This window comes from Amblyraja radiata, chromosome 26 (assembly GCF_010909765.2).
Source record: "Amblyraja radiata isolate CabotCenter1 chromosome 26, sAmbRad1.1.pri, whole genome shotgun sequence".
Taxonomy (NCBI): domain Eukaryota; kingdom Metazoa; phylum Chordata; class Chondrichthyes; order Rajiformes; family Rajidae; genus Amblyraja; species Amblyraja radiata.
In genome coordinates, this window is record NC_045981.1 from 34,776,035 (window position 1) to 34,794,041 (window position 18,007).

The 18,007-nt window shown below is 47.1% G+C and overlaps 1 protein-coding gene across 2 annotated transcripts in view; it reads left to right on the forward strand.

Annotated features, from left to right (window-relative positions):
* The first annotated feature begins 9,886 nt into the window (after positions 1 to 9,886).
* LOC116988135 overlaps positions 9,887 to 18,007 on the forward strand; it is a 28,423-nt gene continuing 20,302 nt past the window's right edge. The window contains exons 1-3 of one of the 2 annotated variants that reach the window (XM_033044646.1): positions 9,887 to 10,175; positions 11,095 to 11,172; positions 11,273 to 11,305. In XM_033044646.1, the coding sequence (XP_032900537.1) occupies positions 10,071 to 10,175; positions 11,095 to 11,172; positions 11,273 to 11,305 (216 nt within the window). In that variant the 5' untranslated portion in view covers positions 9,887 to 10,070. The remainder of the gene's footprint in view (positions 10,176 to 11,094; positions 11,173 to 11,272; positions 11,306 to 18,007) is intronic. The other variant, XM_033044647.1, reaches the window with a different exon arrangement.

Genomic DNA, 18,007 nt, shown 5'->3' on the forward strand with positions numbered 1-18,007 from the left:
GGGCATCTTACACAGAATAGCAATCATTGGGTTTTTTCCCTCATCCTCCTTCTTCTCTGAGTGGAGCTGAGTTTGGTACCACTTCTCCCCCCATCAGACTACCCTGTATCGATCTTTAAGGCAGGTAAGAAAGTAAAGGGCCTGTCCCACGAGCATGCGACCTGCATGCGGCAAGCGCGACCAAACCGGAAGGTTTGCACTTGAGGTAACGCGAGTCCTGCCGATCCCATGATCATAACATTCTAGTAAGTGAAGGATGAGTCTTCCTATTTCTGTAGCCTGTGCTTGTCGCAACTCAAGGGCAATGCAGCTATTGCTTTGTTCCGCTTTGTGTGTAATAGTTGCATGTTTCTCAGTATCTTTCTTAAGTTAGCTCTAAAATACCACTGAGCAGTGTTTCTCTTACAATGAATTTCGGTTCTTCCTTTATATTAAACCAATAACTGTTGCATTACATTGTTTTCATCATTGACTTGTACAAACAATTTCAATAAATATCTACATGCTATGTCTAACATTCTTATAGATTACCTTCTTTACGGGCATTAATTATTCTTTTTTTCCAAGTCTGAACATATTCTATCAAAAATCTCGTGCTTGTTTGAAAAGCTGAAGGTTTAGGGACAGATTGATTTAGTGAATTGGAAATCTGCTCTCTCTTATCACTAGAGTTTTATGTTAGTCCATTCCAGGTGAATAGCATTGAGTGTTCTCTTAGTCTTTAAAATCACTTGTTTCTGAGCTCCCATTTAGATCTAAAATTGGGAAATACTGGAAACACACGGTAGGTAAGTTAGCATCTGTGAAGAGGAGAGCATTTGACATTTCAGGTTGAAGATGGACACAAAAGCTGAAGTAGATCAGGCAGCATCCCTGGAGAAAAGGAATAGGTGATGTTTTGGGTCAAGATACTTCTTCAGACAGAAGAAGGGTCTCACTTGAGGTTATCCACTTTGGTAGCAAAAACAGGAAGGCAGATTACTATCTAAATGGCGTCAAGTTGGGAAAAGGGGAAGTACAACGGGATCTGGGGGTCCTTGTACATCAGTCTATGAAAGTAAGCATGCAGGTACAGCAGGCAGAGAAGAAAGCAAATGGCATGTTGGCCTTTATAACAAGAGGAATCGAATATAAGAGCAAAGAGGTCCTTCTACAGTTGTACAGAGCCCAAGTGAGACCACACCTGGAGTATTGTGAGCAGTTTTGGTCCCCTAATTTGAAGATGGGCATTCTTGCTATTGAGGGAGTGCAGCATAGGTTTACAAGGTTAATTCCCGGGATGGTGCGACTGAGAGAATGGAGCAGCTGGGCTTGTACACTCTGAAGTTTAGAAGGATGAGAGGAGATCTCATTGAAACATATAAAATTGTTATGGGTTTGGACATGCTAGAGACAGGAAACATGTTCCCGATGTTGGGGGAGTCCAGAGTCAGGGGCCACAGTTTAAGAATAAGGAGTAAGCCATTTAGAACGGAGACGAGGAAACACTTTTTCACACAGAGAGTGGTGAGTCTGTGGAATTCTCTGCCTCAGAGAGCGGTGGAGGCCGGTTCTCTGGATGCTTTCAAGAGAGAGCTAGATAGGGCTCTTAAAAATAGCGGAGTCAGGGGATACGGGGAGAAGGCAGGAACGGGGTACTGATTGGGGATGATCATCCATGATCACATTGAATGGTGGTGCTGTCTCGAAGGGCCGAATGGCCTCCTCCTGCACCTATTGTCTATTGTTTATTGTCTCGACACAAAACATCATCTATGCCTTTTCTCCAGAGATGCTGCCTGCAAACAAGCTACTGCAGTTCCTTTCTACACATCCTGACGTTTCAGGTTGATGTAACAAAAGACCACTGATCTTTATCGTTCATTTTCCTCCACTGGTCCTGCCTAATATGCTGGGTATCTCCAGCTCCTCATGTTCTGCTGTGTTCTTCTTCCATTTTTAGTGCATGTTCCAGCTTGGAGGTAGTTTCAGCTGTCTCCAAGATCATGTGTGAATTAAGGGCCTGTTCCGCTTTGTGATTTTTTTTCAGCGACTGCAGACGTCAGTGACTGACGCCCTAAAAACCGTCAAGTTGTCCGACACTCCGTGTCACCGTCACGTCAAGCTACTCCGCGTCACCCGCCTTCACAACACAAGAAGGTTGCACCGAAGTTTAATAATCACAGTGGAAATGAACTTATCTACAATAAATCAATAACTTTTTCATGGATAAGTCGGCGCTTAATATACCCGCGTCACTGGCCTTCACCCGTAGGACAGCGAACGTCAGCGTGTGACAGGGCGCACAACATGATGAGACACCCAAATCTCGCCTGAAGATTTTTAATATTCCAAAATCCAGGGGCGACAGGGAGACGCCGCTCGTCACCCTGCGTCACGCCCCGACCACGCCACGACCACGCCCCGACCACGCCGCGACAACCTCTTGTCGCCGAAAATGTCGCCCAAGTGGGACAGGCCCTTTAATGTGCGAGTACCTGTGATACTGCTCATGGATTAAGCACAATGCATGGCTTGTTGACATGGGCAGTCCAGAGTATTCAATTACATTTTCATGGAAGAAGCTGATCAAATCCTCCAGAGAGTGAGTCAAAGGATCAGAGGCTGGTTACGATCCTGTATTCTAAAGGTTCGTTGCAAATGATTGTAACCCAATACCATGTTCAATGGAAATGCATTGTACACAAACTGATCTTTGTGCAAATCTCTGGCAGTGAGGAAGTGCCCAAATGCACCATTAAAAACACAACCTAGGGCTTTAGGCTGCTCTACCATTCTCAATGAAGCAGGAGGAAGGTCTCTTGCCATAGCCAGCTCTCCAGTGAACACACAGACTTGCATTTCTGTCCTGTTTTTCAGATTCTCAAGATACGCCAAAGAGCCACTGCGCCGAGCGAGGAAGCCAGTAGTTGATATTGTTTAGTTTAGAGACACAGCGTGGAAATCGGCCCATCGAGTCCATGCTGACCATGCGTTCACACCAGTTACATGTTGTCCCACTTTCACATCCACTCCCTACACACCAGGGGCAATTTACAGAGGGACGATTAACTTACAAACCCGCACGTCTTTGGGATGAGGGAGGAAACCGAAACGCCAGGATCACGCTGTCGCAGGGAGATCATGTAAACTCCACACAGACAGCACCCGAGGTCAGAATTGAACCCAAGTCTCTGGCGTTGTGTGGCAGCAGTTCTACCCGCTGCGCCACATGATCTAGAACACTTGCAAAATGTATTTTGTGCCTTCTCTGCATGTATTACCATGCTCTTTCATTCGTGTCTTCTGGTCACCCACTTTTTTTTAATATCAAAGCTCTGAGGTAAAGACGTCCAGTTAGATTTAGTAACACGCGTGTATTGTGAACAATCCCATCATTTTCACAGTGGAGTCTCCCATGACACTGTCCTCTCATCTACATCTCAGTCATGCTTACATATTAACCTCATGGCTAGCCAACTTATTCCCAGGTCAACAAGTCGATGCACATTACTGAGACAAAACACAAAGGCAGCCGCAGGTCCAGTGGACTGGGACATCGGGAGCTCGCGGGTCCGGGGGGAGAGAGAGACCGCTTCCCGGAGCTCCCGCAACGCGACTTCTCCAGCCCGTGTCGCGGGGTTTGGAACGACCCGGAGCGGGGAAGTACATCACCCAGCTCGGCTTCATGGCCGTGGGACATTACAGCGCCCGCCGGGGGCTCCAACTTCGAGACTTCTAGACCAGGAGCGGGGCCGTAAATCGCCCGGCACGGCCTAAAATGGCCGTGGGACTTATCATCGCCCGCCTGGGGCTTGGACATCGGGAGAGCAGGGGAGAGAAAAGACTTTTGCCTTCCATCACAGTGGGTTCACTGTGATGGATGTTTGTGTGAACTTAATTGTGTGTATGTCTGTAGGACATTGTTTTTGTTTGTATGGCTGTGGAAACAAAATTTCGTTTGAGTCTCACTGGGGCTCAAATGACAATAAATGTGTATTGTATTGTATATTGTATTGGAGGAACTCAGCGGGTCAGGCAGCATCTGTGGAAGGAATGGAAACGTGGCATTTCAGGTCAGGGCCCTTCTTCAGACTGATTGATTGTAATAGGGGGAGAAAGCTGGAAAAGTGGGACTGGGTGGGACAAAAACTGGCAAGTGATACAGATAAGGGGGGGTTGGGTGGAGGGTGGGGGTGGGCGGAGGGTGGGTGGAGGGTGGGTGGAGATCAGATCTCTGACCATGGACCTTCTTGATTTGGTTTTATGGATACATAGAAACATAGAAAATAGGTGCAGGAGGAGGCCATTCGGCCCTTCGAGCCAGCACCGCCATTCATTGTGATCATGGCTGATCATCCCCTATCAATAACCCGTGCCTGCCTTCTCCCCATATCCCTTGACTCCACTAGCCCGTAGAGCTCTCTCTAACTCTCTCTTAAATCCATCCAGTGACTTGGCCTCCACTGCCCTCTGTGGCAGGGAATTCCATAAATTCACAACTCTCTGGGTGAAAAAGTTTTTTCTCACCTCAGTCTTAAATGACCTCCCCTTTATTCTAAGACAGTGGCCCCTGGTTCTGGACTCGCCCAACATTGGGAACATTTTACCTGCATCTAGCTTGTCCAGTCCTTTTATACTACTCTTTGCTGTGTTATACATCTTTTTTTTTAGTTTTATTCTATCCCTGACTTCTCTTGTCAGCCACGGTTGCCTCCTACTCCCCTTAGAATCTTTCTTCCTTTTTAGAATGAAATGATCATGTGTCTTCCGGATTATGCCCAGAAATTCCTGCCATTGCTGTTCCACCGTCATTACTGCTAGGATTCCTTTCCAGTCTACCTTGGCCAGCTCCCCACTCATGCCTTCATAGTCCCCTTTGTTCAACTGCATCACTGACACTTCCGATATAACATTCTCCTTCTCAAATTGCAGATTAAAACTAATCATATTATGATCACTGCCTCCAAGCAGTTCCTTTACCTCTGAACCAACCTGATTTTCCCAGTCTACCTGCACATTACAATTCCCCATCACCACAGTGGCATTACCTTTGTTACATGCCAGTTTTAACTCCTGCTGCAACTTACACCCTACATCCGGGCTACTATTTGGGGGTCTGTAGATAACACCAATTAGTGTCTTCTTGCCTTTACAATTCCTCAACTCAATCCACAGTGACTCTACCTCATCAGTCCCTATGTCTTCCCTCGCAAGGAACTGAATTCCATCCCTCACCAGCAGATCTTACATATTAACCTCATGGCTTACATATTAACCTCAGAGCTTACATATTAACCACCCCCTCCTCTGTCCACCTGCCTGTCCTTTCTATAGGATGTATAACCCTGAATATTAAGTTCCCAGGCCCGATCCTCCTGCAGCCACGTCTCAGTAATCCCCACAATGTCGTATCTACCAACCTCTAACTGAGCCTCAAGCTCATCTACTTTACTTCTTATACTTTGCGCATTCATATACAATACTTTTAATTCCATACTCATCTCACCTTTCACATCGATCCCTATTACACTTGGCCATACTCTCCTGTCCCTTTGTAAGCTTCCTTTCCTGTTAATTCTGGGGTCATTAAGCATCCCTTTACTCTCTTTCTCTTTAACTCCATCCTCCACTATCCCATTTGACATCCCAGCCTCCCCCTTATTCAGTTTAAAACCACCCGTGTAGCAGTGGCAAACCTGCCTGCCAGAATGCTGGTCCCCCACCTGTTAAGATGCAATCCGTCCCTTTTGTACAGTTCCCCCTTACCCCAAAACAGATCCCAGTGATCTAAGAATCTAAATCCCTGCCCCGTGCACCATTTCCTCATCCACACATTCAGGTCCCGTATCTCCCTGTTCCTGCTCTCGCCAGGACGAGGAACTGGAAGCAAACCGGAGATAACAACCCTGGATGTCCTGCTTTTCAGCATTTGTCCGAGCTCTCTAAAGTCACGCTGCAGAATATTCATCCCCTTCTTTCCGACATCGTTTGTGCCGACATGCACTACCACTTCCGGATGTTCACCTTCGCCCTTGAGGATTTTCTGCACTCTGTCCGTGACATCCTGGATCCTGGCACCAGGAAGGCAGCACACCATCCTCGCATCCCGTCTGTTGCCGCAGAAACCCCTGTCCGTACCTCTCACAATGGAGTCTCCAACTACAATGGTGTTGCCTGACGTTGGCCTATTTGGTTTTGGCTCAACAGCCCTATTTGCTTCGCAAGCCAGTCCGCCGCTCAGTGTGATAACGTCTTCTGTCCCGACAGCTTCTAAATGGGTGAACCTGTTCACAAGAGGTACAACACCCGGGGACGTTTGTATTCCATGTTTCCCTCCCTTTCTCACCATCACCCACCTTCTCTCTTCCAGTACCTTAGGTGTAAAAGCTACAATGGAGAAAGTGCCATTTGACCCAGTAAACCGTGGGCAATTATTTTTCTCTGGGTTCTCGTGTTTCCACGAGAAAATCTCGTCCTTAAAATTATTTTCCAAGTTTCCTTTGCAGTTGTATATGTGCAGAGGCCGCATTTAGAATATTTGGTTTGGTTCCGGGCATCATGTTATAGGAAAGATGTTGTCAAGCTGGAAAGGGTTCAGAAAAGATTTACGAGGATGTTGCCAGGACTAGAGGGTGTGAGCTACAGGGAGAGGCTGAGTAGGCTGGGTCTCTATTCCATGGAGCGCAGGAGGATGAGGAGTGATCTTATAGAGGTGTACAAAATCATGAGAGGAATAGATCGGGTAGATACCAGGAGTAGGTGAATCGAGGACCAGACGACATAGGTTTAAGGTGAAGGGGAAAAGATTTAATAGGAATCTGAGGGGTAATGTTTTCACACAAAGGGTGGTGGGTGTATGGAACAAGCTGCAAGAGTATGTAGTTGAGGCTGGGACTATCCCAACATTTAAAAACACAGACAGGGACATGGATAGGCCAAGTTTGGAGGGATATGGACCAAATCCGGGCAGGTGGGACTAGTGTAGCTGGGACATGTTGGCCAGTGTGGGCAAGTTGGGTCCCAAATACCCTCGATGATGTCTTGCTAATCGGTGATATCGATCTCAGCTGATCTCCGCAGCCCAGCCAAGTTCAAATGCATTTCTCTTCATTGGCTTCCATTTGGCTAAACTGTTTAGTTGCTTTCTTTTGAAATGCCGGAAATGTGTGAATGGTTCAGGTAATGATTTCCATCCTGTGAAATGCCCAGGAACGGAGGTGTAGCATTAAAAAAACACACACACAAAGTGCTGCTAGACAAAAAAACTGGAGAAACTCAGCTGGTGAGGCAGGTGGACCCGAAACATCACCTATTCCTTCGCTCCATAGATGCTGCCTCACCCACCGAGTTTCTCCGGCTTTTTTGTCTACCTTCGATTTTTCCAGCATCTGCAGTTCGTTCTTAAACACAAAGAGCTGGAGTAACTCAGCCGGTCAGGCAGCATCTCTGGAGAAGATGGATAGGTGACGATTTGGGTTGGGACCCTTCTTCGGACTTAACTGGGCACTAACATTGATGACATCTTTTTCTTTTAGACTCGGTGTTAGGCTGAGAAACTAGGTTCATATCTTCTGATGACCTTGTATTTATGGAGGACTGAGAACCTAACAGCCCCTCAGGACAGGCTAGAGGCAGTCTATCTGTTGTGAGTCATTTCCTTAACACTCATTGTCTCATGATTCTAACTCGGGCTCCAGGTCAACTAGCAATCTACCCACTTCCATTTGGTGTGAAGAATGTTAAATGTTGCTCTATTTTAAGAGCATTGTGTAATATTTCAGGTATCTCTGGTTGATGATTCAACACCCTGCCTACTTTGTCATTTTCAACCAGCGTGAGTGGGATTGCGTATAGATGTATCCTATCTGTTACAGTCACCCATTTCTCTCCAGAGATGCTGCCTGTCCCACTGAGTTACTCCACCATTTTGTGCCTGTCTATTAGTTCTCAGCATCTGTAGCACACCAATCCCATAGACATCCGCCTCAACCTTCAGGATCAGGGATGACTTGCTCCCACTCCATTGTTGAGATGGTTGAAGGGTCTTATAGACTGTAGTGGCCTCCGCATGCTCCCAAGGTGGGGAATCGAGGCGTTTGGTGTCTGCTCAGAGGCTCACCTCCATAACTAACCACAGGCCATGTTGGTGAGAGGAGATTATATTTCTTCATGGGAACTTTGAGAACATTTCCGAAGCACCATCTCTGCCTCTCAGAATGCGTTGGCAGGAACTGCAGATGCTGTTTATACACTGGAGATAGACACAAAATGCTGGAGTAACTCAGCAGGACAGGCAGCCGGTCTGGAGGGAAGGAAAGGGTGACGTTTCGGGTGCTGCTGGAGGCCCTGCAGCAGCCTGGGGCTCGCCTGGGTCAGGCACCATTCCAGAAGACCTGGTGCATGGACCGGACTGGACTGGCGATTCCTGCATGCGGTCTCAGTGGACTATTTCTATGCTTGGGTATGGCAATACTTTAATGGACCGAATGGAACAAAGAATTTCACTCCACATCTGCAGAGAGAGAGATATATACATTTATTGTCACATGTACCAATTGGTACAGTTTGTGGTTACCATACAGCCATATGATGTACATGTGATAATGAAGGACAACTAGTTGCACTTGGCATCACGTTTGGCATGGACATTGTGGGCTGAAGGGCCTTGTTCCTCTGCTCTACTGCCTGTGCTCAATGGAGGTAAGTTACTGACCAACCCCCATATCTATGGGCTGCCGGAGGAAAGTGGAGCACCAGTGGTACCTCGAGCAAGAGAGGCTGCAGGTGTCCTCGGGTCAAGGTCGAGATGTGAGGCAGCTGTTTTACTCAATGTTTAAGAAGGAACTGCAGATGCTGGATAAATCGAAAGTGGACAAAAAGTGCTGGAGAAACTCAGCGGGTGAGGCAGCATCTACGGAGAAAAGGAGCAAGTGATGTTTCGGGTCGAGACCTTTCTTGATCTCTGTTCAACTACCTTTACGCCATAGGGAGCATGTTATCGGGGTGCATCACAGCACGGTTTGGGAACAGCTCCATCCAAGACCGCAAGAATTTGCAGTGAATTGTGGACGCAGCCCAGACCTTCACACAAACCAACCTCCCACCACTGACTCCGTTTATACCACACGCTGCCTCGGCAGCATAATCACAGACCAGTCTCACCCCGGCCACTCCCTCTTCTCCCCTCTCCCATCGGGCAAAAGGTATAGAAGTGTAAAAACACACACCTTCAGATTCAGGGAGAGTTTCTTCCCGACTGTTATCAGGCAACAGAACCATCTTATCACAACCAGAAAGCAGTGCTGAACTATCTACCTAATTGGTGAGTCTTGGACTATCTTTAAGAAAGAACTGCAGATGCTGGAAAAATCGAAGGTAGACAAAAATGCTGGAGAAACTCAGCGGGTGAGGCAGCATCTATGGAGCGAAGGAATAGGTGACGTTTCGGGTAGACCCGAAACGTCACCTATTCCTTCGCTCCATAGATGCTGCCTCACCCGCTGAGTTTCTCCAGCATTTTTGTCTACCTTGGACTATCTTTGATCGTACTGTATTGGCTTTACCTTGCACTAAATGTTACACTGTAAACGGCTCGATTGTAATCATGTATTGTCTTTCTGCTGACTGGTTAGCACGCGACAAACGCTTTTCTCTTTACCTCGGTACACGTGACAATAAACTAAACCGTTTATTTATTTTTTTGCATCCTTCAAAGCGAATGGTTGCAACTGTGCAAGATGCAGCGTTGCGCTCAGTGCTGCAACTGGCCAGACACACCTGGCATAATTTGCTAAAAGGGGTGAGGCTTGTGCTTTGCCCCTGAAAGGGTTAACTGAAACTGAACTTCCAGCACCGAGAGAGAGAGAGAGAGAGAGAACGAGGAAGTGGCTCGCTAAGCTGGGTTGTCTTGTTTTTAAAGTGGGTGGTGCTAACACACACACACACACACACACACACACCTGCACAGCAGCGGAGCCTTTGTGAGAACCAGATCTGTGGCTGTGCGAACCTGGACCTGCTGGTCAGGGTCTCCGCTGGGTAAATCCCTGCCTCTCTCCTCAACATCATCCTCAGTCTCCGACCCCACCATGGCTGCAGAAGACAACAGCAAGGACCTGGTCTTTGAAGGATACTTGAAAAAACGAAAAGATAAGATGGTGAGACATGACCCATGCAATCAGTTTAATTTGCAGGTAGAACCTCTTTCACATACTAATTACCGTTTTGGATACCAAATACGAGAGGGGGTAGCATTAAGGTGAGAGGGGCACAGTATAAAGGAGATGTGCGGGGCAGGTGTTTTTACACAGAGGGTGGTGGGTGCCTGGAACGCGCTGTCAGGGGTGGTGGTGGAGGCAGATACGATAGTGGTGTTTAAGAGACTTTTGGACAGGCACACGGATATACAGGGAACGGAGGGATATGGAGGCAGATCAGCATGGGTCTTGACGCCATGTTCGGCATGGACATGATGGGCTGAAGGGCCTGTCATTGTGCTGTACTGTTCTATGTTCTGTTCATAAATGTGGCGTAAGGGTGTTTAAATATTCTCTAAAGGACAAAATTCTTGCTATTGAGGGAGTGCAGCGTAGGTTTACAAGGTTAATTCCCGGGATGGCGGGACTGTCATATGCTGAGAGAATGGAGCAGCTGGGCTTGTACACTCTGGAGTTTAGAAGGATAAGAGGGGGATCTCATTGAAACATATAAGATTGTTAAGGGCTTGGACACGCTAGAGGCAGGAAACACGTTCCCGATGTTGGGGAAGTCCAGAACCAGGGGCCACAGTTTAAGAATAAGGGGTAAGCCATTTAGAACGGAGACGAGGAAACACTTTGTCTCACACAGAGAGTGGTGAGTCTGTGGAATTCTCTGCCTCAGAGGACGGTGGAGGCCGGTTCCCTGGATGCTTTCAAGAGAGAGCTAGATAGGGCTCTTAAAAATAGCAGAGTCAGGGGATATGGGGAGAAGGCAGGAACGGGGTACTGATTGGGTTGATCAGCCATGATCACATTGAATGGCGGTGCTGGCTCGAAGGGTAGAACAGCCTACTCCTGCACCTATTGTCTATTGTCTATTGAAAGGTTGTGATTTCTCTCTCCTTCACTACAGAAGTTTGCTTGGGCAAAATACTGGTTTAGACTCCAAAATACCACCTTATTTTTCTACACTGAGAAACCGTGTGAGGCAGTAAGTGAACTTCTTGAAAAAAATTTACTTCTCCTTGTTTACTGTTGTTGCTCAAAGTTTGCCTTCAATAATAGCCTACTGCCAATTTATCTCTTTCCAGTGCCATCTCCGTGGTCAATACTATATCTACACGGTAAGCCTTTTTTTTAAATAATGTAACGTTTAACAATGTTTAATGTCTTATGAGTTGCTCTGTTTCTTTGTAGTTGGAATTGCTACAGACTCTGCCATAATTCCTTATGTTTAAGAAAAAACCTGCAGATGCTGGAAAAATCGAAGTTAGACAAAAATACTGGAGAAACTCAGCGGGTGAGGCAGCATCTATGGAGCGAAGGAATAGGCGACGTTTCGGGTCGAGACCCGGAAGGGTCTCGACCCGAAACGTCGCCTATTCCTTCGCTCCATAGATGCTTCCTGGTTTCGACCCGAAACGTCGCCTATTCCTTCGCTCCAGAGATGCTTCCAGGTCTCGACCCGAAACGTCGCCTATTCCTTCGCTCCATAGATCAGGGGTGGGGAACCTGCGGCCTTCTAAGCCATTAAGTGCGGCCTTTATGAACGAATCAAAATTTTGCAGAACAAATCTTTTTATTATTATTAATATGTTTTTGTTCATCTTTTATCATTTTTATTTTAATCTTAAAATGAACGTATTTAAAGTAAAAGAAGATTCAATAAAATAATCCTCCCCGACTGACGGCCACAATTAAAACATTAGTAAGTCATGAGGGCTATTTTAACAAAATAATGTACATTTTGAAGAATATCTTCGATGCGGCCTTATTAGATTACAGCTAATGCGACAATCCAACATGTAAAGGTTCCACACCCCTGCCATAGATGCTTCCGGGTCTCGACCCGAAACGTCGCCTATTCCTTCGCTCCATAGATGCTGCCTCGCCCGCCATAATTCCTTACATCTTTTGGCCCATCGAATCTATCCTGAATCATCGTCCAGTTTGAACCCTGACCAATCCCTCCACAGATGCTGCCTGCCCTGCTGAGTTCCTCCAGCACTGTGTTTTGCTCCAGATTCCAGCATCAGTTATTTCTTGTGCACTTCGGTCCCCACTCATTCCCTGTCGATAATGCCCATTGATTTTCCTCCCCCCCACCCCCAGGGATAACTAGCAAAGTCACGGGGAGGCCACACAGAGTGCTGGAGTAACTCAGCGGGTCGGGCAGCATCTGTGGAGAACATGGATAGGTGACGCTTCGGGTCTGAAGAAGGGTCCCGACCCGAAACATCACCTATCCACCCACGTTCTCCAGAGATGCTAGACACCAAAAGCCGGAGTAACTCAGCTGGACCGGCAATATCTTTTGAGAGAAGGAATGGGCGACGTTTCGGGTCGACTCCCTTCTTCAGACCATGACCCATTCTCGAGTGTCGACCCGAAACGTCACCCGTTCCTTCTCTCTGGAGATGCTGCCTTGCCCGCTGAGTTACTCCAGGACTTTGTGTCCTTTTGTGTAATCCAGCAACTGCAGTTCCTTGTTTCTGCAGTCTCAGGGAGAACTTGCAAACTCCAGAGGCAGAGGTCAGGATTGAACCTGGGTTGCTGGAGCTGTGAGTGAGCCCCCACTCTGCCACCCACATAGAAGGAAGTGCTCGGCTCTGAGCTTTCCCGAGCAGCAAGTTCCCAATTTCAGACAGACAAAGGCAGACGTAGCTTTGTGTTTTAATTCCTCTCTCGTGTTAACTTCCCCCTGTGATCCTCACCAGATTGTCAGACCCGGCTACAAGCTGGTTGCCATTTAACTTGAACCCAGCGCAATTGGTTTAGTTTAAAGATACAGCATAGAAACAGGCCCTTCGGCCCACCAAGTCCATGCCGACCATCGATCACCCATTCACGCTAATTCTATGTTCATGAATGATAGGAACAGAATTAGGCCATTCGGCCCATCGAGTCTCCTCTGCTATTCAAACATTTTTCACACAGAGAGTGGTGAATCTGTGGAATTCTCTGCCACAGAAGGTAGTTGAGGCCAGTTCATTGGCTATATTTAAGAGGGAGTTAGATGTGGCCCTTGTGGCTAAAGGGATCAGGGGATATGGGGAGAAGGCAGGAACGGGGTACTGATTGGGGATGATCAGCCATGATCATATTGAATGGCGGTGCAGGCTCGAAGGGCCGAATGGCCTATTCCTGGACCTATTTTCTATGTTTCTATGTTTCTATCTAATTCTCCCCCTCAACCCCACTCTCCTGTCTTAATAGACAATAGACAATCGGTGCAGGAGTAGGCCATTCGGCCCTTTGAGCCAGCACCGCTATGTGATCATGGCTGATCATCCCCAATCAGTACCCCGTTCCTGCCTTCTCCCCATATCCCCTGACTCCGCTATCTTTAAGAGCCACATCTAGCTCTCTCTTGAAAGTATCCAGTCTTCTCCCCACAACCCCTGACACCCGCACTAATCAAGAATCTATCTTTCTCTGCCTTAAAAATTCACCAACTTCTGACTAAAGAAATTCCTCTTCATCTTCCTAAAGAAACGTCCTTTAATTCTGAGGTTATGATCTCTGGTCCTAGACTTTCCCACCAGTGGAAACATCCTCTCCACATCCACTCTATCCAGGCCTTTCACTATTCGCTAAGTTTCAATGAGGTCCCCCCCCCCCTCATTCTTCTAAACTCCAGCGAGCACAGGCCCAGTGCTGTCAAACGCTCATCATATGTTAACCTGCTCATTCCTGGGATCATTCTTGTAAACCTCCTCTGGACCCTCTCCAGATCCAGAACATCCTTCCTCAGATATGGGGCCCAAAACTGCTCACAATACTCCAAATGCGGCCTGACCAGCGCCTTCTAGAGCCTCAGCATTACATCCCTACATTTGCCAACGTTATCCCACTTTCCCATCCACTCCTCACACCCTAGGGGGCAATTTACAGAGGGCCAATTAAACTCCAAACCCGCCGTCTTTGGGATGTGGGGGGGAAACCGGTGCACCCGGAGAAAACCCACCAAGTCACAGGCAGATCATGCAAACTCCACACAGTCAGCACAGGATGGTGAAGTTATTTTCAGAGACTGCATCTGTTCTCTGCTGTACCTACTGTACCTGGACTACTATGTACCTCATTGGAGACCCTTGGACTATCCTTGATCGGACTTTGCTGGCTTTACCTTGCACTAAACATTATTCCCTTTATCATGTATCTGTACACTGTAAACGGCTCGATTGTAATCATGTATTGTCGTTCCGCTGACTGGTTAGCACGCAACAAAAGCTTTTCACTGTACCTCAGTACAAGAACGGAACCTACTATCAAAACATGGGGGGGACGTGTCCCCTCTGGCCCCCCCCGGGTTTTCCGCCACAGCCTCAGTACACGTGACAATAAACTAAACTAAACTAAATAATAATCTAAATAAAGTAAACCAAACTAAACCTACAGCAATGATTCGGAAGGAACTGCAGACGCTGGTTTAAACCAAAGATAGACACAAAATGCTGGAGTAACTCAGCGGGACAGGCAGCATCTCTGGAGAGAAGGAATGGCTGATGCTTCGCGCCGAGACCCTTCAGCCTGAAGAAGGATCTCGACCCGAAACGTCAGCCATTCCTTCTCTCCAGAGATGCTGCTTGTCCCGCTGAGTTACTCCAGCATTTTGTGTCTATTTAAGGCAACGATTGATGCTGTGACTACACATCAGCCTGCAACCCTAGAACACCGTTGGGGGCATGCTCGGCTCATGAAAGGTGCCACAACAAGGCACATCATGGGAACAGGAGGAGCTGGTTTAATTGCCCCCGTCTCCTCCATATTGTGGGAAAGGAGCCTTTGCATTAGCACAAGGCGTGGGAAATTGGAGAAGTAAACCTCCTCCAGGCTAATTCACACAACTCGGGCAGTGACGTCAACATCCAGAGAGGAGGCCACTGAATGATTCACGGTGCAGGTAACAATCTCAAGCCCTGAGCCAAAAACCCGGTGACAAAACATTGCTGAAGTGTCTGTTTTGTTCCTTCAGCATTGTGAGCTGTTCGTATTGTTCATTGTTTAAGCTGCATTTACATTACAATTAGTGGACCATTCAACCTCCTACCACCCTCCCCCCCCCCCCACCTCCCCACCTCCCTGAGCCTGTTTCACAATGCAATGAGATCATGACTCCCAGAGCTCCATGTAAACTGTCTGCAGTTTAAATCTCCTTGAAGTCCTTTTATTTGGGAAGTTGTGGCCCAACCCAGGGGACTATTTGGGTGCCGGCCACAGAAGCAGAACTACAATCACATATTACAATCGCTCGCTGATAGACAAAAATGCTGGAGAAACTCAGCAGGGTGAGGCAGCATCTATGGAGCAAAGGAAATAGGCGACGTTTCGGGTCGAGACTCTTCTTCAGACTCCACACTTACAATTACTTTTACATTTCTGCTCCTACAGTAACATTACTTACTTTAACTATGATATTCCCGCATTGTGTATCTGTACGCTGTGGACGGCTCGATTGTAATCATGTATTGTCTTTCCGCTGACTGGTTAGCACGCAACAAAAGCTTTTCACTGTACCTCGGTACACGTGACAATAAACTGGACTATACCGAAACTGAAAACAGTTTCCATCTCGGGCAGAGACTCGGGTTTGATCCCGATTACGGGCGCTGTCTGTACGGAGTTTGTACGCTCTCCCCGTGACCTGCGTGTGTTTTCTCCGAGATCTTCGGTTAACTCCCACATTGCAAAGACGTGCAGGTTTGTAGGTTAATTGGCTTGGTAAATGTAGAAATTGTCCCTTGTGGGTGTAGGATCGTGTTAATGTGCGGGGTTCGCTGGTCGGCGCGGACCCGGTGGGCCGAAGGGCCTGTTTCGGTGCTGTATCTCTAAACTAAACTAAACTTAACAAAACTCAACTCTGACTTAAGAAGGGTTTCGGCCTGAAATGTTGCCTATTTCCTTCGCTCCATCGATGCTGCTGCACCCGCTGAGTTTCTCCAGTACTTTTGTTGACCTCTGACTTAAAGCTACTGAGAAGAGATAAAAGCAGCATGGTGGCGCCGTGGGTAGAGTTGCTGCCTCGCAGCACCAGAGACCCATGTTCGATCCTGACCTTGGCTGCTGTCTGTGTGGAGTTTGCAAGTTCTCCCTGTGACTGTTTGCGTGTCCTCCGGGTGCTTCCCAGTTAATTGGCCCTCTGTAAATTGCCCCGAGTATGTAGGGAGCGGTGAGATAACATGGAACTAGTTAAACTGGTGATAGGTGATGTTTCAGGTCAGAGCTGAGCAGAGTGTTAAGGGTCCCGACTCGAAACATCATCTATCCATGTTCATAAGGTCATAAGTGATAGGAGCAGAGTCAGGTAATTCGGCCCATCAAGTCTACTCTGCCATTCAATCATGGCTGATCTACCTCTTCCTCCTAACCCCATTCTCGTGCCTTCTCCCCACAACCCTTGACACGCGTACTAATCAAGAATCTATCTGTCTCTGCCTTAAAAAAGGCAGCACATATTCTCCAGGGATGTTGTCTGACCTGCTTAGTTACTCCAGCATTTTGTGTGTTTTTCCTTGGTAAACCAGCATCTGTAGTTCCTGTTTCTAGGTGAATGAACAATCGTTATTTCCGTGCTGTATCTCTAAATCAAACTAAACGCCTATACTAGTATTTCCCATTTTTTTTCCTTCTATGACCCCTCTGATTTCAAGAATAATCGTTTTCAATAAACTCTCACAACCAGTAAAGCCCCTGTCCCACTTTCACAACCTAATTGGCAAACTCTGCCGACTTTGCCCTTGACTCATACGCGCAACATGGTCGCCACCAGGTCGTAGGAGGTCTTCGTAACTCTTCCTCATGCTCGTGAGTGGTCTCCGCGTACTCGTGGCCTCAAGTAGGTCGCGGCGTTTTTTCCAGCCTGATAAAAATGTCCACAAGTAAAAAAAAAAGGTCGGCATGGAAAAAATGGATACTTTTTACTCGTAGGTAGGTCGTGATGGTAGTCGTAGGTCGGCAAATGGCCCGAGAAAAAAAATGCAAACATGACATTTTATCATGTGATCATTTTCCACTCGTAGCTAGTTGTAGGTGGTCTTAGGTGTGGAAGACGTAGGTCGAGGGGGGTCGTAGGAGGTCGTAGACATAGTTGTAGGAAGTCTTTTACTTCGGCGTGTCAACACGACCTTGACATTTTTTTCAACTCGTCTAGGGTCTTCTAAATTTGTGGATTAGGTCTTCCAAGTGGGACAGGCCCTTCTCGCTCTCCAAACCGTAGACATTAACGATAACAATGTCACGTGAACGTCAGCATTTCTCCAACCACTCCCCTTCCCTCTTGTTTACAGAAATCTACCAGTTGAACAAGTTGTATCTGATGAAAATAAAAGATAGAACAGTACAGAACAGAACAGGCTCTTCAGCCGACAATGTCTGTGTCAAACATGATGCCAAGACAAACTAATCTCATCTGAATGAATGAATAAGTTTATTGGCCAAGTATGTACACATACAAGGAATTTGCCTTGGTGCTCCGCTCACAAATAACAACACCACATACAGTAAACCATTAAGAATAAAACATAAAACATTAAAACATTAAGAATAAAACATTATAGTTTAAACGTGTGAATGAAATAAAATACCAGATCAAAGGGAGGCTACAGATTTTTGGCTGTTGAGTAGAGCAACTACTCGTGGAAAAAAGCTGTTTTTATGTCTGGCTGTGGCAGCTTTGACAGTCCGGAGTCGCCTTCCAGAGGGAAGTGATTCAAAGAGTTTGTGGCCAGGGTGAGAAGGGTCAGAGATGATCTTGCCCGCTCGCTTCCTGGCCCTTGCAGTGTACAATTCATCAATGGAGGGAAGGTTGCAGCCAATAACCTTCT